Genomic DNA, 22557 nt, shown 5'->3' with positions numbered 1-22557 from the left:
TTACCAATGGACCTAGTTATTGGTTTTTCTGTTTCATCTCCCTCCCTCCTTCCTTCTGTCTCTCTGTAGTTAAGACTGTAAACTCCAGGAGGCCAGGGGGCAAGTTTGCCTGGTCCAGCATTGTTGTTGTTCAGATGCTCATTTGCAACCCCATGGACTGCAGCAAGCCAGGCTTCTCTGTCCATCACAAACTCCCAGAGCTTACTCAAACTCATGTCCATTGAGTCAATGATGCCATCCAACAATCTCATCCTCTGTCCTCCCCTTCTCCTCCTGCCCTCAATCTTTCCCAGAATCAGGGTCTTTTCCAATGAGTAGGGTCTTCTCCAATGAGTTGGTGTCCCAAGTATTCCAGCTTCAACTTCTGCATCGGTCCTTCCAATGAATATTCAGGGTTGATTTCCTTTAGGATTGACGGTTTGATCTTCTTGCAGGTTCAGCATAGTGCCTGCCATAGTTACAAATGCTAATTGTGGAATGAGTCAGCTTTTTCAAGCGCCAAAGTTTGAACTGGCCTAAAGATCGCTCAGAGAAATTTACACCGAGGAAAGCACCCTCAACTCTCCCTTTCAGAAACCATTTCTAACAACCGTTGGAAATGAAAATATCCTAGCTCCTTTAAGATAACCCACGGGGATTTGGGTCACCTAAATAGATGCCCAACCCCTGGCTTTTCGCTTGGAAGTCGTTTCCAAGTAGCCGTGCCTTATTTACTCCGCCGGGGAGGTAAGGCCCGCAGGAAGACCTGGCCAGTTCAGCTCTGGAGAAATACACAAGCAGGTCTTCACTTCAGACACCAGGAGCCCTCCCGCAACCTTCCAAGGGGGCGCCCTGGGTCCCAGCCCTCTCGGCTGGGAGCGGTTGGCCGCCGCGCTCTTCCGGGGCCTGGAGGAGGGGCGAAGGTCTAAGACCCGCCTCCACTGGGGCGGAGCCACGGCCCGGGACTGGCCTAAACGGCCGCAGGTAATACGGTCCGGAGCTGAATCGGGGTGCTCCGGAACCCCCGTTTGAAGAGATCCCGGGCGGGGGCGGCTGCATCTTTTAGGGGGATGGAGATAGGCCGGGTAGAAAACGCCGGGTAGACCTCCTCAGGCTCCGGCCCAGCCACACTGACGGTTCTCTCCTGACCCTGTTTCCTATCGCTTATCGTTGCCACGCGGGGATTGGGACTGGGGGATGGGACGGGCAGAGGCTGCTGCGGGAGGTCCCAGGCCAGGTGAAGTTTACCCCACTTTAGCTTTGGGCTTTGGGAACAGCAGTTAGTGGCTTAGGCTGAAGGTTGGATTTATCCATTCACCTCCCGGAAATGTTATCTATTTTCTTTCATCATTCACTCATCCCTCACTTCTGCTCTATACGGGGCCCACTAGTTGGTTCTCTAAATGCATCGGAGAGGCCCAGCTCCCTTGGAACTTAGTCTAGAATCTAGTCTAGAAACTTTTAAATAGATAATTACATTCAGGATGACCCTGCAATTACGATAGCTTAACGGATAACTTCGGATGGAGAATAGCTTGAGAATGTGAGGAAAGCAACAAATAAGGGACGGTTTCACTAAGGATGGGACAGTTGAACTGGAATTTGGAGGTTAACTAGAAGTTTGCCAGAAGGGAAGGGACATTTCAGGTAAGGGAAGCAGCATAAGATGCAAATTATGAAAGGGCTTGACATTTCAGAGGAACAAATGTAGTAAGAACAGCTCAATAAAGCAAGAAATGGTAGACTTGAGTTCCTGAAAAGGAGGTTGAGACCAGAAGGCTTTGAATGTCATGCTGGGGCCAAGAGTTATCCTAGAGTTTGGTATTTCTCAGCTTTTTAAAGTGTTTTATCTTTTGATAAATATAAATACCTTATGCCCTCCAAAATTATTTTGATATATGCCCTTTCCCCATGAAAACCACAGACACAGAAAACTTCAAGCAAAAAAAATTCTGTAATTGGATTAAGAAAGTTATGTTATTGTTGCTTACATAAAACTCAGCATAGTGTAAGTTTTTATCAAATGTAAGTTTTTATCAAAAGGTGGTAGTGCTTATTTAGATCAGGCCCTAGAAATGAGTATATCAACAGGAAATTTTTTAAAATGGGAAGTAATCTCTGTGTGTTAAGTAGAAGATAATCGTCAATGTCTAAAGAGTGCCTTTCTGTCTTATGCATAGGACATCATGAAGCAGCTGCCAGTCTTGGAGCCTGGAGACAAGCCCAAGAAAGAAACATGGTCTGTAAGGAAGGATTCAGACAGAGAAACACATGAGTTTTTGTTTCATTTATAAGTAGTTTACTAATATATTTGTTCATCTATAAAAAAGGGTAGAGATGAAACTGTCTGTAGTTTCTGGTAATTAGACTCAAACTGTCTGAGAAGGTCTTCAGAGGAAAGGTAGTGGGACAAGAATTATCACAGAGCAGATGTTGATTTTATTAGAATCCATTTACCAAGACGAGTAAGACATTGGCCATCTGGCATGTCGGCTCCAGCTCTGTGTCTTCCCCCAAGCGCTGACTCATTTTTTAAGGTTTTCAGACAATTAGATTAAACTGGCTTCACTGTTTCTTGAATGCTTGTTCAACCCACCCTTCATTCAACAACTAACACTGGCCTGACAGGGGCAGTTACAGTGTAGGTGCTGAAGGTACAAAGGTGAATAGTCTCCGTGTAGGGGGTGCTGCAGACTTACCTGGTGATGGTGATGAAAAGTGATCAGTGCTGAAGAAAGGCTCACAGAGGGCTGTAGAGAGGAGGCAGTGCTTCTGCAGGACCTTGGAGGAGGGCCTTTGATCTGCCTTCTCTGTGTCCACTTTTGCTCTCTACCCATCATAAATCTGAGCATGGCATTCTCTGGATTAAAAGCCTTTTGTTCCTCTGTGTTGGTCTTAGGATAGAAACCAGAGTCCTTAAAATGGCCCCCTGGGCCCTGCATAATTTTTCCCTACCTACCTCTCCAGCTTTACGACCCCCTGCTCACACTTTGTTCTCTTTCTCTTCCTTTAACGTGGTCTGCACTGTCCCACTGAGGGACTGTACAAGCTGGTCCCTCTCCCTGGATCACCCTTTCCCCCCATCTTTTGTCCCTTTCTTTGCCCAACTATTAATAACTTCTACTCATACTTTAGATCTCAGTTAAAATGGGGCTTTTTCAGGAAGTCTTCTGGGACCACCCCTGTCCCCACCCAACTCTCCTTACAGGGTAGGGACCCCCTGTGATATGTCCTCATACTATATATCCTGTTCTCCTTTGTAGCGCAATTGAAATGAAGTGGTTATTTGTGAAATTATTTGTTTAGTGTTTTTCTTCCCAACTAGTCTGGCAGGGCTATGAAGGCAGGGACTTCTTTTGTTTTATTCACCATGTAGGGGGAGGGCTGTGTGCCCTTGAATAAGTTATTTAACCTTTCTAAGCCTCAGGTCCACAGCTGTAAAACTCAGATGATAACATTACTGCCCTCAAAGGGGTTTTGTGCAAGTTTAGTGAAATCAGGGTTGTAGCAAAGTTAGCAGTCAGTAGGCATGGTACATGGTTAGCAGTCATTTGGGCAGTAATGTGATACGTGAATCTGGACATCAAAAGAGAGATCTGGAAAAGAAACAGGTTTTGAAATCACTAATGAACATGTAGATGGGTGGTAATTGAAGCCATCAGTACATATAAAATTGATCAGGTAAGTAAACCTAGACTAAGACAAAGGGAATCCATGGGGGTTGGAAGAAAGCTGGAGGGAAAGGAGTCAGAAAAGGAAACAGAAAGTGCAGCCAGACAAGTGGATAGAGAACCAAAAGGAATGAGTGTGGGGAAGCCAGGTCAGGAGAAAGGTACGAGAAGGAGGCAAGAGCCAAGAGTCCCAAATGCCAGAAAAACAGCTACAGAATTTTCTTTTTCAACTAGAAAGGATGAAGTGTGCTTTCTGTCAGCATTCAGAATAACTTTACAGAGCGGAATGAATGGATCCTGTATTTGATTTTTCAAAGAGCTAGTTTTGGCTTCCATCAGGTCAAGCTTTCTGAATAATCTGGAAAAACTCTTAAAATTCAATGAAGGATGGAGAATATTACTTGGCAGAGGGAAGCATCACTGGCTAGTTGTGGGAGCTTTGGTGCTGTTGGTTCTCACATGATTATACATAAAGTTCTAGCCATCATTTACTGAGTCCTTCCCTGCCGTGTAACAAGAGTGCATCTCATTCTTCACAGGTATAATTATTGCCGTCTTCATTTTACAAATGAGGAAACTAAGGTTCAGAAAGATAAAGTGACTTCTAAAAGGGCATACCTGGAGAAAGCATGTGAACTGGGACTTGAACTAGATCTGTCTGAATTGGCAAGCCGTGCTCATAAGTACCATCTTGTGCCAGGACATACCATTGAACATTTCTGTGTATCAGTTTCCACCTCTACCACATGGGGACGATTACTAGTCCAGGGCATCCACAGTAGGTTAATGTGAGATGAAAGTAGGGACAGAATTAAAAAGTCAAAGGTTATGTGCAAAGGGAAGGTACTGTTTTTAATCAGAAAAATGCTGCTTTGCTGGGTATTATTTTAAAAGTCTGTGTGTGTATAAGACCCTTCTCTCTGGTGCCTGTTCCATGAGGAGTGCAAAGAATACCCTGCTGCATTTATTCTCTGCTCAGGCCTCCTGAATATATCTTCCTTTGGCAGGTACACCCTGACCCCAGTTGGAGACAGCCCCTGTGCACGGGTTGGTCACAGCTGCTCATATTTACCCCCTGTTGGTGACGCTGAGAGAGGGATGGTCTTCATTGTTGGGGGAGCAGATCCAAACAGAAGCTTCTCAGATGTGCACACCATAGATCTGGGTAAGACCAGCAGTGGAGGGGACTTCCCTGGCCATCCAGTGGTTGGGACTCCAAGCTTCCACTGCAGAGAAGATGTATTTCATCCCTGGTTGGGGAACAAGGATACCGTGCCATGTGGCATGGTTAAAAAAAAAACAACCAGAAGCTGCAGAGCATGTGCCCTTTGGCCAAAGAGCAGGGCTTTGTGCTGCTGGCTGTGATCATTCCTAAGAATATTAGTTCAAACATGTACATTACCATATATAAAATAGGTAACCAGTGGGAGATTGCTATGTGTGAGCTCCCAGAGCTTACTCAAACTCATGTCTATCAAGTTGGTGATGCCATCCAACCATCTCATCCTCTGTCGTCCCCTTCTCCTCCTGCCTTCAATCTTTCCCAGCATCAGGGTATTTTCAAATGAGTCAGTTCTTTGCATCAGGTGGCCAAAGTATTGGAGCTTCAGCTTCAGCATCAGTCCTTCCAGTGAATATTCAGGACTGATTTCCTTTAGGATGGACTGGTTTGATCTCCTTGAAGTTCAAGGGACTCTCAAGAGTCTTCTCCAACACCACAGTTCAAAAACATCAATTCTTCTGCGCTCAGCTTTCTTTATTGTCCAAATCTGACATCCATACATGACTACTGGAAAAATCATAGCTTTGACTAGATGGACCTTTGTTGGCAAAGTAATGTCTCTGCGTTTTAGTATGCTGCCTAGGTTGGTCATAGCTTTTCTTCCAAGGTGCAAGCATCTTTTAATGTCATGGCTGCAGACACCATCTCCAGTGATTTTGGAGCCCCCTAAAAAAAGTCTCTCACTGTTTCCATTGTTTCCCCATCTATTTGCCATGAAGTGATGGGACCAGATGCCGTGATCTTCGTTTTTTGAATGTTGAGTTTTAAGCCAGCTTTTTGACTCACCTCTTTCACTTTCAATAAGAGGCTCTTTAGTTCTTCTTTGCTTTCTGCCATAAGGGTGGTGTCATCTTCATATCCGAGGTTATTGATATTTCTCTAGGCAATCTTGAATCCAGCTTGTGCTTCATCCAGCCCAGCATTTTGCGTGATGTACTCTGCATGTAAGTTATATAAGCAGGGTGACAATATACAGCCTTGATGTACTCCTTTCCCAATTTGAAACCAATCTGTTATTCCATGTCCAGTTCTAACTGTTCCTTTTTGACCTGCATACAGATTTCTCAAGAGGCAGGTCAGGTGGTCTGGTATTCCCATCTCTTTCAGAATTTTCCACAGTTTGCTGTGATCCACACTGTCAAAGGCTTTGGCGTAGTCAATAAAGCTGACGTAGATGTTTTCCTGGAACTCTTTTGCTTTTTCAATGATCCAAAGGATGTTGGCAGTTTGATCTCTGGTTCCTCTGCCTTTTCTGAAATCCAGCTTGAAGAAGTTCAGGGTTTACATACTGTTGAAACCTAGCTTGGAGAATTTTGAGCATTACTTTACTAGCGTGTGAGATGACTACAATTGTGCGGTAGTTTGAACATTTTTTGACATTGCCTTCTTTTGGAATTGGAATGAAAACTGACCTTTTCCAGTCTTGTGGCCACTGCTGAGTTTCCAAATTTGCTAGCATGTTGAGTGCATCACTTTAACAGCATCATCTTTTAGGACTTGTAGTAGCTCAACTGGAATTTTATCACTTCCACTAGCTTTGTTCATAGGGATGCTTGCTAAGACCCACTTGACTTCACATTCCAGGATGTCTGGCTCTAGATGAGTGATCATACCATCGTGGTTATCTGGGTCATGAAGATCTTTTTTGTATAGTTTTTCTGTATATTGTTGCCACCTCTTATTAATATCTTCTGCTTCTGTTATGTCCAAACCATTTCTGTTCTTTATTGTGCCCATCTTTGCATTAAATGTTCCCTTGGTGTCTCTAATTTTCTTGAAAAGATCTCTAGTCTTTCTCATTCTGTTGTTTTCCTCTATTTCTTTGCATTGATCACTGAGGAAGGCTTTCTTATCTCTCCTCGCTATTCTTTGGAACACTGCATTCAGATGGGTTTATCTTTCCTTTTCTCCTTTGCCTTTAGCTTCTATTCTTTTTTTTTTTTTAGAGCTTCTATTCTTTTCTCAACTATTTATAAGGCTTCCTCAACCATTTTACCTTTTTGCATTTCTTTTTCTTGGGGATGACCTTGATCACTGCCTCCTGTACAATGTCATGAACCTCCATCCATAGTTCTTCAGGCACTCTGTCTATCAGATCTAATCCCTTGAATCTATTTGTCACTTCCACTGTATAATCGTAAGGGATTTGATTTAGGTCATACCTGAATGGTCTAGTGGTTTTCCATACTTTCTTCAATTTAAGTCTGAATTTGGCAATAAGGAGTTCATGATCTGAGTCACAGCCAGCTCCCCGTCTTGTTTTTGCTGACTGTCTAGAGCTTCTCCATCTTTGGCTGCAAAGAATATAATCAATCTGATTTTGGTATTGACCGTCTGGTGATGTCCATGTGTAGAGTTTTCTCTTGTGTTGTTGGAAGAGGGTGTTTGCTATGACCAGTGCGTTCTCTTGGCAAAACTCTGTTAGCCTTTGCCCTGCTTCATTTTGTACTCCAAGGCCAAATTTGCCTGTTACTCCATGTATCTCTTGACTTCCTACTTTTGCATTCCAGTCCCCTATAATGAAAAGGACATCTTTTTTGGGTGTTAGTTCTAGAAGGTCTTGTAGGTCTTCATAAAACCATTCAACTTCAGCTTCTTCAGCATTACTGGTTGGGGCATAGACTTGGATTACTGTGATATTGAATGGTTTGCCTTGAAAACGAACAGAGATAATTGTGTTGTTTTTGAGATTGCATCCAAGTACTGCATTTTGGAGTCTTTTGTTGACCATGAGGGCTACTGCATTGCTTCTAAGGGATTCTTGCCCACAGTAGTACATATAATGGTCATCTGAGTTGAATTCACCCATTCCAGTCCATTTCAGTTCACTGAACATCACTGAGAAGTCCCTAAAGACACAACAGACTCCAGGAATATATCTACCAAACTAAGCCCCTCTTGATTTAGGAAAGAGTCCATTTGGAGCCCTGGACAGCCAGCCAGTCATTTATCAGATGTTTCTCTAAGAGACACTGATTCCCTCACCTTTTCCATCCACGTCATCAAATCCTAAATATTTCTATTTTCATCCATGTCTTTCCATTTGCATTGCTACTACTGTGGTCCAAACCTTAGTATCTCTCAGCTACACTCTTACAACAACCTTCTTACTGATCTGCCTGCTTCCAAACTTACCCCCTGTACAGTGCATTTTTGATACTCAGGTGAGTATTTTATAAAATATAAGTCTGATTATGTCCCTCTCCAGTTTCAAGCCTTCCCCAGCTTTGTCTCTTGGCTCTCTGAAATCCTCATTTGCTCCACTGAATATCCTTCAGTTTCTTGAACTCTTTTGGTCTCCAAGCCTTTGCATATATTGTTCCGTCTGCTTGGAAGACTTTTCCTTTTCCTTGTCATCTGACTACTCTCCATCTTTCAGACCCCAGGTTAAATGTTACTTCCAGGGACTTCCCTAGTGGTTAAGACTCTGCTCTCCTAATGCAAGGAGCATGGATTTGATCTCTGGGCAGGGAACTAAGATCTCACATGCCAGCATGGAACGGCCAAAGTACATAAATAAACAAAGATGAATAAAAGAAAAGTCATTTTATTAGGAAGCTTGCCCTGGTACATCTGGACTAGTTTAGGTACTGCCACCGCAAAGGGGCGACTCTTCTGTTTTTCCTCTCTACTCCCGTGCCGCCTCTTGACACATCTTCAGTACTTCCCTTCTGACTGACAAATGTGTGGGGATTTTTTCCCCACAGCAGATAATTCTGCAACACCAGCTGGATGTCCTACGACTCAGCTCAGTTCTACCTGGAGTTAGACTTCAAGCCCACAGGTGAAGGGCTCAGACCCATGAGACTCTCCCTGCTCCCCTTCAGATGCCAGTCGCAAGGCCAGTGGTGGTTCTGACCGACTCCTTTAAATGGGAGGGTCCCCTGACACCCTCCTCAGCTTCCATTAATTTCCGGTTAATTTCCTCAAGAGGCCACCAAGCTCAGGAAAACAGCCAGACAGAAGAGATGCTTAGAGCAAAGTATGTGGGGAAAGGCACTCCTGTGTCCCGTCGAGGTGCCCTGCCTTTTCAACACTTCCATGTATTCACCAACCTGGAAACTCTCTGAACCCTGACTTTTTTCTGGAGGAGTAATTGATTACATTATGGCCATTGGCGACTGTCAACCTCCATCCCTCTCTTCTTCCCAGAGCTGGCGGTGGGGTTGTCTGGGGCTGAAAGTTCTAACCCTGTAGTCTCACACTTTCTTCCCCTGGCAACCAGCCCCCATCTTTAGGGGCTTTCCAAAAATCACCTAATTAACGTAAACTCAGGGACTTCCCTGGTGATCCAGTGGTTAAGACTTTACACTTCCAGTGCATGGGGAGTGGGTTGGATCTCTGGTATGGGAAATAAGATTCCACATGCCTCATGGTGTGGCCAAAACCCCCCCATAAAATCAGGTGTGGTTAACAGGGGGTTTGTTATCAATAACGAAAGACACTTACCAGTCTTATTACTTGGGTCATCACAAAGGTTTTCAGAGCTCTATGCCTAGAACAGATGAAGGCCAAATATATATTTCCTAATGTAAGTGACAATGACACAATCACTCTCTGTGTTTCCATAGCATCCTGTACTTTCCCATCTTCATCCCTCTTCACAACCCTGTTCACATGGGATTGTTTTCTTGTTTATCTTCCCTACCAAAGTATAAGCTCCTTAGAAACAGGGAACATGGTTATAAGTATATATTTTTTTATTTTTCTTGCCGTGCCATGTAGCTTATTGAACCTGGCTCACCGCAGTGAAAGCGTTGAACGCTAACCTGTAGGCCGTCAGAGAACTCTCACCACAGTTATACTACTTCTCCTTGCATCCCCAGCCATTATCATAGCACCTGGTATAGAGTAGGTGCTTTATAAGTATTCAGATGAATGAATGAACTAGCAAGTGACTACTGTGTACTACACAATGGCAAAAGAAAACTGGTGTGTTGTTGTTCAATTGATAAGATGTGTCCGACTCTTTGTGACCCCATGGACTGCAGCACATCAGGCTTCCCTGTCCTTCACTATCTCCCAGAGTTTGTTCAGTCTCATGTCTGTTGAGTTGATAATGCCATCCAACCATCTCATCTTCTGTCGCTTCTTTCTCTTCCTGCCCTCAGTCTTTCCCATCATCAGGGTCTTTTCCATTGAGTCAGCTCTTTGCATCAGGTGGCCAAGGTACTGGAGCTTCAATTTCAGCATGAGTCCTTCCAATGAATGTTCAAGGTTGATCTCCTTTAGGATTGACTGGTTTGATCTCCTTGCAGTCCAAGGGACTCTCCAGAGTCTTCTCCAGAACCACAGTTCAAAAACGTGTTGTTAACATGTTTTATTAGGTTCATGTAACATGGCTGTTATTGTTTTGATCTTAGTTGTGTACCAACCACATGTGCAGCAGTCTACTTGTAAAACTTGAAGTTGTTTGGCCTCTGTTGTAGTCTTGGAAGATCTGACATCAGTAGGCCCGGATATCTGCATGGTGACAATTTTTTGCACCTGAGCTACCACGTATCACCGGGGCTCTCATTCTCCAATTTCTTCCAATCCTCTGTAGGCATTTGAATTTCTACACACTATACTAGGATTTCAAAGGTAAATGAAATCTCTTTAATCTCTCAGGAAGTTTACCATCTAGTACAATTACAATTCTGTTGTGACTTGTTACTACCTTTGTGACTCTGGCTAAACCACCTAAACCATTTGGGGCTCAGTGTCCCATAATAACTTGCTTCACTTGGCACTTGCAATGATCTAACAAGACAGTGCCTGTGAAGGCCCTATGTGAATGGTTTACTAATTAAAATCACTAAGAAGTTAGGTATTAATAGGCTGTGAAATTGTTTTAGCCAGAAGGCCTTTACCTAGAGGTAAAAGAAACTCTCTTCACCAACCAAAAAAAATTAAAAACCCGAGAGAGAGAGAGAATCCATGGGCAGGGAATTTGGCCTAGCCTCAAGGGAGAGTGGAGGCAGGACTTGGAAAGCTGTCAAAAACTGCCTATTTTCTCCCTTACTCTCAGCAGGGATACGGGGGAAATAAGTTTTCTTTTTTTCAATTTGACTGAACCAGGTCTTAGTTGCGGCATGCAAACTCTTAGCTATGGCCATGTGGGATCTAGTTCCCCAACCAGGGATCGAACCCAAGCCTTCTGCTTTGGGAGCTCAGAGTCCCAGTCACTGGACACCAGAGGAGTCTCTGGGGGGATCTGCTCCTTTATATAGATGTTTCATTCTTCTCTTCCCCACACTGTGGCTTTCTCTGCTTCTCCACATGTGGTAGAAGATGGGTACCCAAACCCAGAAATCTATTTGAATTCCAAATTCTTGGGGGAGAGGCTCTGATGGGGTTATTTTGGGTCCAATGACTACCTTTGACCCTATCAGCTAAAGCTAGGAAGTCAAGGTGTAGTACAATCAAGTCTCCTGCGATCTATCCCTGGGACAGGGAGATGGGGCAGGTCCCATAAAAGAGGGTTTATGGACAGGCCGACAGCCCCCAAAGTGTCTGATGTAAAATGTTGACCACATTCCCTTTAAGTGATCTACTGGTTGTTCACTTATACTTTTAACCCCTTTTTCGTTTTTCACCCTCCCCCAAGTTTGTCAGCCACTATAAACCACTGGCAGCCCCAATCTAGGGACTAGGTGAAATGTTTTCTAGGAACCCACCAGTGGGGTTTAGCCACCTCCAAGAGCCTCCTGCCCCGGTACGAGCATGCCAGCTTCATTCCCTCCAGCACACCTCACAGCATCTGGGTGTTTGGAGGGGCCGACCAGTCAGGAAATCGAAACTGCCTGCAAGTTCTGAATCCTGGTAAGTAACTGATGGTTATTTTATTTACCAAAATGAATAAGTAAATCCAATTTCAATTCCTGTACCAAAGTCCCATTTGGATTTTACTGACTAATCCATTTAAACCTTTGCTGACCTCATAGAAAAATAAACATTGTCACTTCTAACAGAATCTGAAAATCATAAATGATATTTTGTTTTCCTCCTAAGTGGCACAGATTATCAACTTCTGAAAAGTCAAAGCTGAAAGAGACTTCAGAGAACAGTTATGTCAAGTGGGCAACCTGGTCTAGCAATGGAGAGTGACTTTCCTAAAGTCATCAGGGAATCAGACCCTTGAATCCAAGTCACCTCTGTCAGAGGTCTCAAATGGGGGTGATTGTGCCCCCCCAGGGGACAGTTGGCATGTGACTCCTTGGGCAGGGCATCTAATGGGTGGAGGCCAGAGATGCTACCGTATATCCTGTAATGCAGTGGTCCCCAGGGTGCCTTTTTGGCACCAGGGACTAATTTCATGGAAGACAAATTTTCCGTGGACAGGGGTGGGAGCAGGGTGGGGTTATGGTTTGGGGATGATTCAAACTCATTACATTTTTTGTCACTTTATTTCTATTATTATTACATCGGCTCCACCTCAGATCATCAGGCATTAGATCCTGGAGGTTGAGGACCCCTGCTGTAAAGCATAGGGCAGCCTCTCACAATAAAGAATTATCTGGTCTAAAATGTCAGTAGTACCAAAGTTAAGAAACCCTGATTGAGATCCTCTTGGTATGTTTCTTTTGGCCAAAAAGTACAAAGTTCCTGCCTCATCTCACTGGCAGTTTAGTCACAGAGGAAGCAGTTTGGGGACATCACTGCTGCAAGGATGTTGCTGAACCACCCATGGGGGTGGACCTGACTTTCTGTCGGTTAGAAACAATTTTTTGTTTTTTTCCCTTTATAAATTTTTCAATATGCATTGAAAAATATTTTAAAAGTGTAAATAAGTAGACAAGAGCCATCCACAGTCCTAGGATATTAAGGCTATTAATAACAGTTCTGTGTACTTCCTTTCTGTCTTCTCTCTGCATTTTTGTAAACCTGAGATCTTTGTATTTCACCATTACACTATTGTGTCTTTTTAATTTCATAATTAGCACAGAAATGATTCCCTATCAACAAAGCTTTGCTAAAATCATTTATAATGGCTGCATAACACTCAATTTTATGATAATACCATAATTCCTCTGTGTTTTTTTTTAACATGTAGGTTGTCTTCAGATTTTTATCATTATAAATAACAAAGTAGTGAATATCTTTGTTCAGAAGTCATTGAATGTATTTCAAATTATTGCCTTAGAATTCATGCCCAGAAATAAAAGAACTAGATAAAACCCTGGACTTTAAGCTTTTTTTTTTTTTTTTAACTTCAAAGCTTTTAGTACATGGTATCAAATTGTTCTCCAGGAAGACTTTTTTTAATTTTCTTTTTTGGCCACATTGCACAGTTTGTGCAATCTCAGTTTCCTGACCCAGGATTGAACCTGGGCCCAAGAGTGAAAGCCCAGAATCCTAACCACTAGGCCACCAGGGAACTCCATCTCCAGAAAGATTTTTTCAACTTATCCTTTCTCCAATTGTGTTTAATAGTTCTTGTTTCACTCCTGACTGGCACTGAATTTATCATTTTTAAGCACTGCTAATTTGATGGGCAAAAGTAAAAAAACAAACGATTATTATCTAATTGTTTAAATATGCAGTTTGTTCATCACTAGTAACCTGGACATTTTCATGTAACAATCAGTTCTTGCTTGGTTACCTCTATAAATGAGAGGTTTACTTATATAACAGTTGGTCTTCTTTGTCATTCTGGGACAATAATAATTTCTATCTTGTTAGGTTTGGCAAGAATTAACTCACGTCTGGCTCATAGTTAACATTCAGTAATTATCATGGTAAATGTAGCTGTGGTTTGACAGATGGAAATCAGTTCCAGAACCCTGACCTCTCAATTTTTCAGTGATGGCATCTATTTTAAATAAAATACAGTGAGAATTTGGAAAGCTTCTGTCAAAGAAATTGACTTTCCACCAGATCCTTTCCTCTCCTAAAAAGTATAGTTTGACACCATGACCAAGAAATATGAATGATGTAAGTGAATCATTAATTTCTTGTGTTACGAAGGCAAGTTCCTCAGTCTTAGGACTCCTTTCTGATTATTTGTGCTAGCATTTGACTTGGAAGCCACACAATCTCAATTTTATGACAGTACCATAATTCCTCTGTTTTGTTCTGTTTTTTTGACTCTGAAGGTTGTGGCTCTCTAACTCCCCCTAAGATCTAAAAGCTCCCCAAGATCTGTAGTTACAGAGGCAATTACATTATGCTATGTTATTTTAGTTTTTTGTTTTTATTGTCTGCTTTTTTTGGCTATGAAGTTTGTGGGATATTAGTTCACCAACCAGGGATCGAACCCAAGACACCTGCAGTGGAAGCCAGGTGTCTTAACCACTGGACTGTATGGGAAGTCCCCATTATGCTTTGGATATAGGCTGAGACTTGTTTGGTCTCCGGGTTCATGTTTTGAGTCCCACACATACTACAAATGCTTCATGTGCCACTTTGTATATTGAATGAAGACCTTTACACAAGACACAGAATTTCCTAGTCAAGAAATAATTCCTGGGAATTCCCTGATGGTCCAGTGGTTAAGACTTGGAGTTTTCACTGCTGTGGGCTTGGGTTTAACCCCTGGTCAGGGAACTAAAATCCCACAGGCCATGCAGCATAGCAGAAAGGAAGGAAGGAAGAAAGAAAGAAGTAGTGGAATGACTATGGGAGTTTTGATAGGTCTGTGTTCAGAGCCCGGCCCTACTGCTCACCAACACTGCGACCTGGGGGAAAGGATTTAAACTTTCTGAGCTTCAGTTCCCTCATCTACCAAGTGGGGATACTTTCCACCTGCTCCCAGGATTGCCTGAGGATAAGGAGATGGTGGGGTGCTCAGGGCAATGATTCTGCTCACGGAAGGTGCTTGGTTACTGCTTGTGTTTCTGTAAAATGTGTGCTTCCTTTTGAAAAAAAAAGATGAGCTTCTGTTCACCTGCCCAGGTGGCAGAACTTCATTCTCAAGTCAGAAGAGTGGAATATACATAGATCTTGACGTTGAAATGGAATTTGAATCCCAACTCAGCCATTTACTGGTCATGTCACCTTAAATGAGTGACTTAATCTGTCTCTGCTTCAATTCCTTGTCTGTAAAATGTGGGAAGAAATATTTATTTGGCACATAGTGTTTAGTAGGGACAATTACTACTGCTGCTACCACTGCCAAGACTGTAATGATATTGTCCACTTTTTTTTAATGGCCACATATCCTGAGAAACTTGGCACGTCTGGTTTCTTGCATCCAGTGGGAATGAGTTTGCTCAATGTTGGGCTCCTCTGGGTGGTCACAGCGCAGGATAGTCAACAAAGGGGAATAGGGTGCAGAAAGGATGTTTAAGGCCTCCAAAAACAAATTGTCCTCCTTAATTGTACCTGTGGCTTTTCATTCGTGGGAATTTGGGTCTATCTGAACACATTCTGAGTATTGCCCCTTACCCCTCCTTGAATTTGATGACAGGAGATCTCTGCCTAGACCTACCCTGTCCCTCTTGGGGATTGGGGTTTGCCAAGTGACCCTGCCTAGCCCCAGAGTCAATGTCTGAGGCCCTCAGCCTGGGGATTTAGATGCCTACCTTCTCTCCGGACCAGATACCAGGACTTGGACCACCCCAGAGGTGACCGGCCCACCGCCATCCCCAAGAACATTCCACACATCATCGGCAGCCATTGGAGACCAGCTGTATGTCTTCGGGGGTGGAGAGAGAGGTGCCCAGCCAGTGCAGGATATGGAGCTTCATGTGTTTGATGCAAGTATGGATGGGGTGGGAGATCCCTGGAGCCACCACTTACCTGGTCGGGGCTGCCCTGGCCTGCAGCTTACCTGATGCAGGAAACAGATTAGAAAATGACAACCTGGCTGTGGGTCTCAATTCTAGACTTCTTCAGTATATCTCTTAGCTGTATCTTCTACCCATAGTAAAAATTGCATTTAAAGAAGAATAATGGATCAGTTCTAAAAATGTAGACAGTATAGTTTATCAAGCAAAAAAGAAAAAATTTCCCCTTAGGCCTTTCCTTCCTACTGCCCAGATAGAGGTAAATACTGTTAGCTATTCCTAACAGTCTAACTTCCGGATTTTTCTGTGCATTTATAAATCATATGCACATGTATATGTGAACACTTATGAATTTTCTATGGACTTTGAAATTATATGAAAACTTAAAACACACACATGAAAATACTAATTATAAATACTGTTCTGCCTCTTAGTTTTGTCTAAGGATAGATCTTGGGGGCTTCCCTGATGGCTCAGTGGTAAAGAATCCACCTGCAATGCAGGAGACTCAGGTTCAGTCCCTAGGTTGGGAAGATCCCCTAGAGGAGGAAATGGCAGTCCACGCGAGTGTCCTTGCCTGGAGAATCCCATGGACAGAGGAGCCTGGCGGGCTATAGTCCATAGGGTTGCAAAGAGTCAAACACAACTGAGCGACTGAACACACATGCGCGCAAGGGTAAATCTTAGTTGAAAGCATAAACTTTGAAACCACAGGAAGTTGACTTGGAACCAGATCTGACATCTACCTTCTGTATCACTTTAGACTAATTTCTTAATCTATCTAGGCCTTAGTTTGCTGTAAAATGGAGATAGTAATAGTGCCTAACACAAAGAATTGGAAAGATTAAATGAGATAATGTGATACAGTTATAGCAGTTCTGACACAGGAAACACCTAATGAATTTTCACTGTATTATTATTATTCCTTCATTTAATCACACATCATGGATCTCTCCTAAGCCAACAATTTTCTTGCAAAGCATATCTTTCTGTGGGCTTCCATTATTCATTCAGTCATTTTCCTATAGATTGACTTTTTTTTTCTCTATAGATTGACAGTGTTACAGTGAATATATACAATAATTTATGTACATGTTACAACGTTTGGGCCTTCCCAGGTGGGCTAATGGTAGAGAACACACCTACCAATGCAGGAGATACAAGAGATGCAGGTTCGATCCTTGGGTCAGGAGAATCCCCTAAAGGAGGGCATGGTAATCCACTCCAGTATTCACGCCTGGAGAATCCCATGGACAGAGGAGCCTGGCGGGATACTGTCCATAGGGTCGCAAAGAGTTGAATGTGACTGAAGTGACCTAGCACAGCACACACAACGTTTAATGTGGAATAGATGCTGGGGAGTAGAATCACTAGGTCAAAATGGTATGAATATTTAATATTGTGAGACCTCTTGCCAATCTTTTGTCTAAGTGGCATTTATTTACATTTCTTTCTTTTAGTAGTGGGCATTTAGGAATAACGCTTTACAAATATCATGTGACAAAAATAATTTTCCTGTGTGTTTTTGCACCTTTTTTGAGAAAAGGCAATAAGCAAAACTGAAAACGTATAAGTTTAAATTAAAAATTAAGACATGTCACGATATGAATTTTTGCAGAAAAAATGGACTCATTCTTTTAAAGCAGTTTTAAAAAAATATTGGCTTTGAATACATAAAACTGTAAGAGAAAAAATATATGTACATATATATGTGCCTATATATATATGTGTGTGTATATATAATTTTATAACCTCCAAATTGTTATTTCAGTGCAATTATGGTCCTTTTTTTTTAAATAGAAGAGATAATTCTAGATGTGCTATTTTGTGTCTTGTATTTTTCACTTAAGCATTTCCCCTGTAATCACAAAGTTTTCTCATTGTTTTTAATGAGCACGTAATATTCTATTATGACTGTAGCAATAACTCTCATTCACCTGTTAATGGACTTAGGGGCTATTTCCAGTTCTCCCTTATTAGTAATATAAACAATACTGTGGTAAACATACTTACCACTTATGTATGCATATGCATCAACTTTCTCAGGTTATTTCAAATTGTATTCCTTGGAACACTGAGGGCTCTGTGAACAACCTTCAGGCCAATTGCAAGTGGTAATTCAGAGAGAAGTTGTTTGGCAGGCTTTTGTCTAAGAAAATTTTTGTAGCATTCCTTTAAGACTTTTCCGGTATGTTGAAATGATTGATTTTCAATTCTATACATGTACAATTTTGAAGATATGAAGGGTTATCAACAGGTAGAACACATCTGCTATGTTAGGATAACACTCATAACTCTCATGTACAGAGTACTTTATTTATGCCTGTGCTTTACATATATCGTCTCATTTAATCCACACTTCAACCCTGCTGCTGCTGCTGAGAGGTAGGCATTACCAGGTGCTCCCTTTCTCTTCATTTTATAGCTGCAGAAACTAAAGCTTAGAAAATTAACACATGCAAAGCTACATAATTATTCAGTGAAATAACCCAGTTTTAACTCCAAATCCTATATTCTAATCATTATCCCATACAACCACTTCAGGAGGCCCTGCTAGCTTTAAAAGTAGTCAACTTTTTTTCCCCCACCCTTCCAGCAAATCAATTAAAGATATTGTTTTGAAAAAGAGAATACTCTGAAGGCCTGTCCCAGTAGAAGGAAGCTCATTCTTTTTAATTTGGGGGCAGTTCTAGGTTAAAGAAACTTAAGGGAGGTATTTTTTAAATTCAAAACACAAAGTGGTTTCTTAATGCCCAGTGGAAGGGGTAGGCATATTAGGTAGTGAATTCTCCAGTCCTGGACACACACCAGCAGAGGCTGTAAGGGTTGTGGATGGAGGGAGCCCTGGGTTGGGCTGGCAAGTCACAGTGAATGACCCCCAGGCCCCTCTTTGTTCAGTGCATCTCCGCTTGCTGGGAGGTGAGGCTTAGGTATAACCCTCACTTTCTTGCTTCTTACCTTTGTCACCTGAAGTTATGGGATTTATTTTTCCAGACACCCTGACCTGGTCACAACCAGAGACACATGGAAAACCTCCATCCCCCCGACATGGTCATGTGATGGTGGCAGCAGGGACAAGGCTCTTCATCCATGGAGGCTTGGCAGGGGACAATTTCTATGATGATCTCCATTGCATTGATATCAGTAAGTAGGGTAGAGGGCATGGGGGCTTGCTTGTCTGCTTAAAATTAAATAAAATATACTTTGACTAGAACCTTGCTCTCAACCAGCCAGTAGAATCTTCGCTGCTGCTGCTGCTAAGTCTCTTCATTCTGTCCGACTCTGTGTGACCCCATAGATGGCAGCCCACCAGGTTCTGCCATCCCTGGGATTCTCCAGGCAAGAAGACTGCCATTTCCTTCTCCAGTGCATGAAAGTGAAAAGTGAAGGTGAAGTCGCTCAGTCGTGTCCGACTCTTAGCGACCCCATGGAGTGCAGCCTACCAGGCTCCTCTGCCCATGGGATTTTCCAGGGGAGAGTACTGGAGTGGGTTGCCATTGCCTTCTCTGAGAATCTTCACTAGATTCTTTCAAATGTGACCTGAATAATAATAAGTGATAATAATAAAAGCAAGTATTTCCTAAGTGTTTGCCATGTATTGGGTTGACCAGAAAGTCCGTCTAAGTTTTTCTGTAAGATCTTACAAAAAATCCATTATGAACTTTCTGGCTGACCCAAGACCTACCTATTAATTCTTTCTTATCCTTTCAACAACCCTGCTCTTTCATTAAAAGTCATTGTGTCTTGTGCTTCCCGAAGGACTGGATTTCTTTCAAGTTGTAGCCTTTAATTCCGTGGATAACTTTTAGAGTGTGTCTGGAGGTGGACAACCAGAACTGTCATGCTAAATTGTTAAAAAAATGCTGAGAAAAGGAAAGTTAGGGATAAACATGAGTATTTAAGCATTTGAATGACCCCCAAAAAGTCCCAAGAGCCTGGACTATTTTGGGGTCATTCTTCCAGATTCTGAGGTCCCTTAGGGCGGGGACTTTGTCTCTTTTTCCCTTAGTGTATTTCCATCATTGAGTACAGTGTCTGGCAGGTCGCAGTGGACAGATAGGGACTTCCCTGGTGGTCCAGTGGTTAAGACTTCACGCTTCCACTGCAGGGGGTATAGGTATGACCCCTTGCTGGAGAACTAAGATCCTGCCTGCCACACAGTGCAACCAAAAAAAAAAAAAGTCGACAGAAAAACAAATGAACATATTCCGCGTTGCTCCAGACTACAGGAATTGGAACCATGGGCAGAAGGCATGAGAACTGCTGTGCAAGTATCAGGCTAATTGCCAAACGGTGGGTTCTCTGATTTGGTGACATTGGAAGCAGGCTGACACTGGCTGGGATTCCCACATTGGCAAGGATATTTGGCTGGACTCGGTGATCCTCCCTTCCAACTCAGTTGCTGGACCCCTGCCTTGAACTGACAGATGGAAAATATCTTCACAGGAGCATTCCTTGCAGGCAGGCAAACAGGGTTTTAATGCTTATTTTAAAAAGAGAAAGTCCTTTTCTCTTGTAGGAGGAACTATTGCCTAGCTATTTTTCCTCTTTTCCTACCCAGGTTGTTCTCTAAAACCTAAAATCCGGTGAGGTCCTGCCTCCTTTGCTTGTCTGAAAAGTTGCAACTATCTGCAGAAATAGGTAGGAAATAGGTGCTGAGGCAGCATGTTACAGTGTAGAGAACACAGATCTGGGAGTCAGACCTGAGTGCAGCTCTAGCTGTGGGACTTCTTCCCGTCTCTAATCCTGTTTTTTCATCTGCAAGAAGTAGGCAGAAGTGAGCAGTTCTTTCATGCAGCTATCATGAGAATAAAGTAAGCCGGATTTTTGAAGTGTCTAGTCAGCACTCGCAAAGTTGCAAAGTAGCTGTTACTGTTTCAGACATGCATGTGTGTGCACATACAGGCATGCTTCCGCAAGCACGCACACACACACACACACACACACACACAGAACCTTACCTGCTCATACATACAGGCATGCTTCCGCAAGCACGCACACACACACACACACACACACACACACACACAGAACCTTACCTGCTCATACATACAGGCATGCTTCCGCAAGCACGCACACACACACACACACACACACACACACACACACAGAACCTTACCTGCTCCTGGGCTCCTAAGGAGTTAATGGTGATGGTCACCAAAGCTTAGATCACATTCCTCAGTGTGCTCCGAAGACCACCTACACCAGAATCACCTGGGCTGCTTGTTACAACTATAGATGACTGAGCCCACTCCCTCCCTCTCTGGACTACCCAAACAGAATTTCAAGCTCCCCCAAGTAATTTTTGTGCACACCAAACCTTGCTTTATTATCTTGAGAACTCTTTAGTGAGTGAAGTTCAGGGGTTGGTTTGCAAACTGCAGACGTCTGACAGGTTCAGTCTGAAACCATTGTCTAGGTTTTGCCCACTTTCCATCTCTTGGCAGGTGACATGAAGTGGCAGAAGCTAACGCCCACCGGGGCAGCTCCCACAGGCTGTGCTGCTCACTCAGCTGTGGCCGTGGGGAAACACGTGTATGTCTTCGGAGGAATGACTCCCACAGGAGCCCTGAATACAATGTACCAGTATCACATAGGTGAGCAGATGTTCATTGTGGGTCTTTAAGCAAGTATCACCCTTCTTTGAAAACTATCACAACGCTTTGATCTTTCAATTTGGCCACTCCACATCTAAGGCTGAAGGAATAAAAACCAGACTTTCAGGGAATGACATCATCAAAGCAGTAAGAGTACCATTAGGGTTCCCCCGCTTCACTTTTCTTGTTTCTTTCAGGGCTCAGGTGATATAGCACATCACTGAATATTTTTGGAAATTTTTTAACAGACTTTTTTTCCCCCAAAATAGAAAAGCAGCATTGGACCTTGCTTAAATTTGATAATTCTCCTCCCGCTGGAAGGTTGGACCATTCCATGTGTATCATTCCATGGCCAGGCACGTGTACTTCTGAGAAAGAAGATTCAAATTCAGCCACTCTAAACTGTGATGCTGAGAAAGGGGATTCCACTGAGAAAGGAGTGACTCAAGGTGGTGACTCACATGAAGAAAGTCAGGCTGACACACTGCTCTGTTTTGTGTTTGGTGGAATGAATACAGAAGGGGAAATCTATGATGATTGTATTGTGACTGCAGTTGATTAATAAAACCCATGTTTTTACTTTTAAATGTCAATTACTTTCAGAAAAGTTAAGTGAAACATTGTTTTCATACCTCCAAAATTGTCTGCACTATGTATGTATCCCTTTGGCTCTTACCTACTGCAGGAGGTGAAGAGATGAATTGGATAGCTCAGGGCAAAAACCTCTGATAAAGGGTTTTTTATCAGCAATACAACCAGGTAACTAACTGGCTGGTTATGAATACTAATCACAAAAATGTTGCAGATATCCTAATTGCAAGATACAACAAAAGTTGTAGAAATCAGTGAGTGGACATTCCCAAGCTGAAGTGTTTTAACATTTGACTGCACCGGGTCTTAGTTGGAGCATGTGGGATCTCGTTCCCTGACCAGGGATGGAACCCATGCTCCCTTCATCTGAAGCATGGAGTCTTAGCCAGCGATCACCAGGGGAAGTCCAGGGAAGTGTTTTCAATATTAGCAGCTCCTCAGAAAGAGGTGTACTGTTGACTTGGTACTGAGAGCCACTGCAGACAGGGGCAAAGATTGGCCCTTGTCTCTCCCCACCAACCCCTACCCCTCTGCACACACTTCAGGTATTTTTAATGTTTGTATGGAACCTGGTCTGTAAGACCCCCTGTCCAAATGCTTTGGGCAACACAACAGAGGTCCAGGCCTCAGAGTAAATCACACATCAGGTCTCAGTTCCACAAATTAACCTTGCAGCTGGTTGCCCCATGTATAAAATGTCTATGTTTGGACTGAACTGGATCATGTTA

General features: G+C 42.9%; 1 protein-coding gene across 2 annotated transcripts; it reads left to right on the top strand.

Annotated features, from left to right (window-relative positions):
- Positions 1-513: 513 nt before the first annotated feature.
- Positions 514-21819, top strand: RABEPK (Rab9 effector protein with kelch motifs). 2 transcript variants are annotated; one of them, XM_043916858.1, is made up of 8 exons: positions 514-963; positions 2160-2218; positions 4658-4815; positions 11584-11736; positions 15454-15615; positions 18636-18785; positions 21089-21238; positions 21508-21819. In XM_043916858.1, exons 2-8 carry the CDS (start codon positions 2166-2168, stop codon positions 21798-21800), a joined length of 1119 nt encoding a protein of 372 aa, XP_043772793.1. In that variant the 5' UTR covers positions 514-963; positions 2160-2165; the 3' UTR covers positions 21801-21819. The 2 variants fall into 2 exon arrangements, with proteins under 2 accessions (XP_043772793.1, XP_043772794.1); XM_043916859.1 differs by having other exon boundaries at positions 920-963; positions 4658-4697.
- The last annotated feature ends 738 nt before the right edge of the window (positions 21820-22557 follow it).

The sequence above is a fragment of the Cervus elaphus genome, chromosome 11 (genome assembly GCF_910594005.1).
Source record: "Cervus elaphus chromosome 11, mCerEla1.1, whole genome shotgun sequence".
In the NCBI taxonomy this organism is placed as follows: domain Eukaryota; kingdom Metazoa; phylum Chordata; class Mammalia; order Artiodactyla; family Cervidae; genus Cervus; species Cervus elaphus.
Note: the sequence above shows the minus strand (reverse complement) of the source record. Positions and strands in the feature narration are given on the sequence as shown.

Excerpts from the sequence above, each read along its gene's own strand:
- RABEPK (XM_043916858.1), top strand. The coding sequence starts at position 2,166 with ATGAAGCAGCTGCCAGTCTTGGAGCCTGGAGACAAGCCCAAGAAAGAA. Across the intron at positions 2,219-4,657 it reads AAGCCCAAGAAAGAAACATG|GTACACCCTGACCCCAGTTG; the intron begins GTCTGTAAGGAA and ends TTCCTTTGGCAG. Across the intron at positions 21,239-21,507 it reads AATGTACCAGTATCACATAG|AAAAGCAGCATTGGACCTTG; the intron begins GTGAGCAGATGT and ends CCCCCAAAATAG.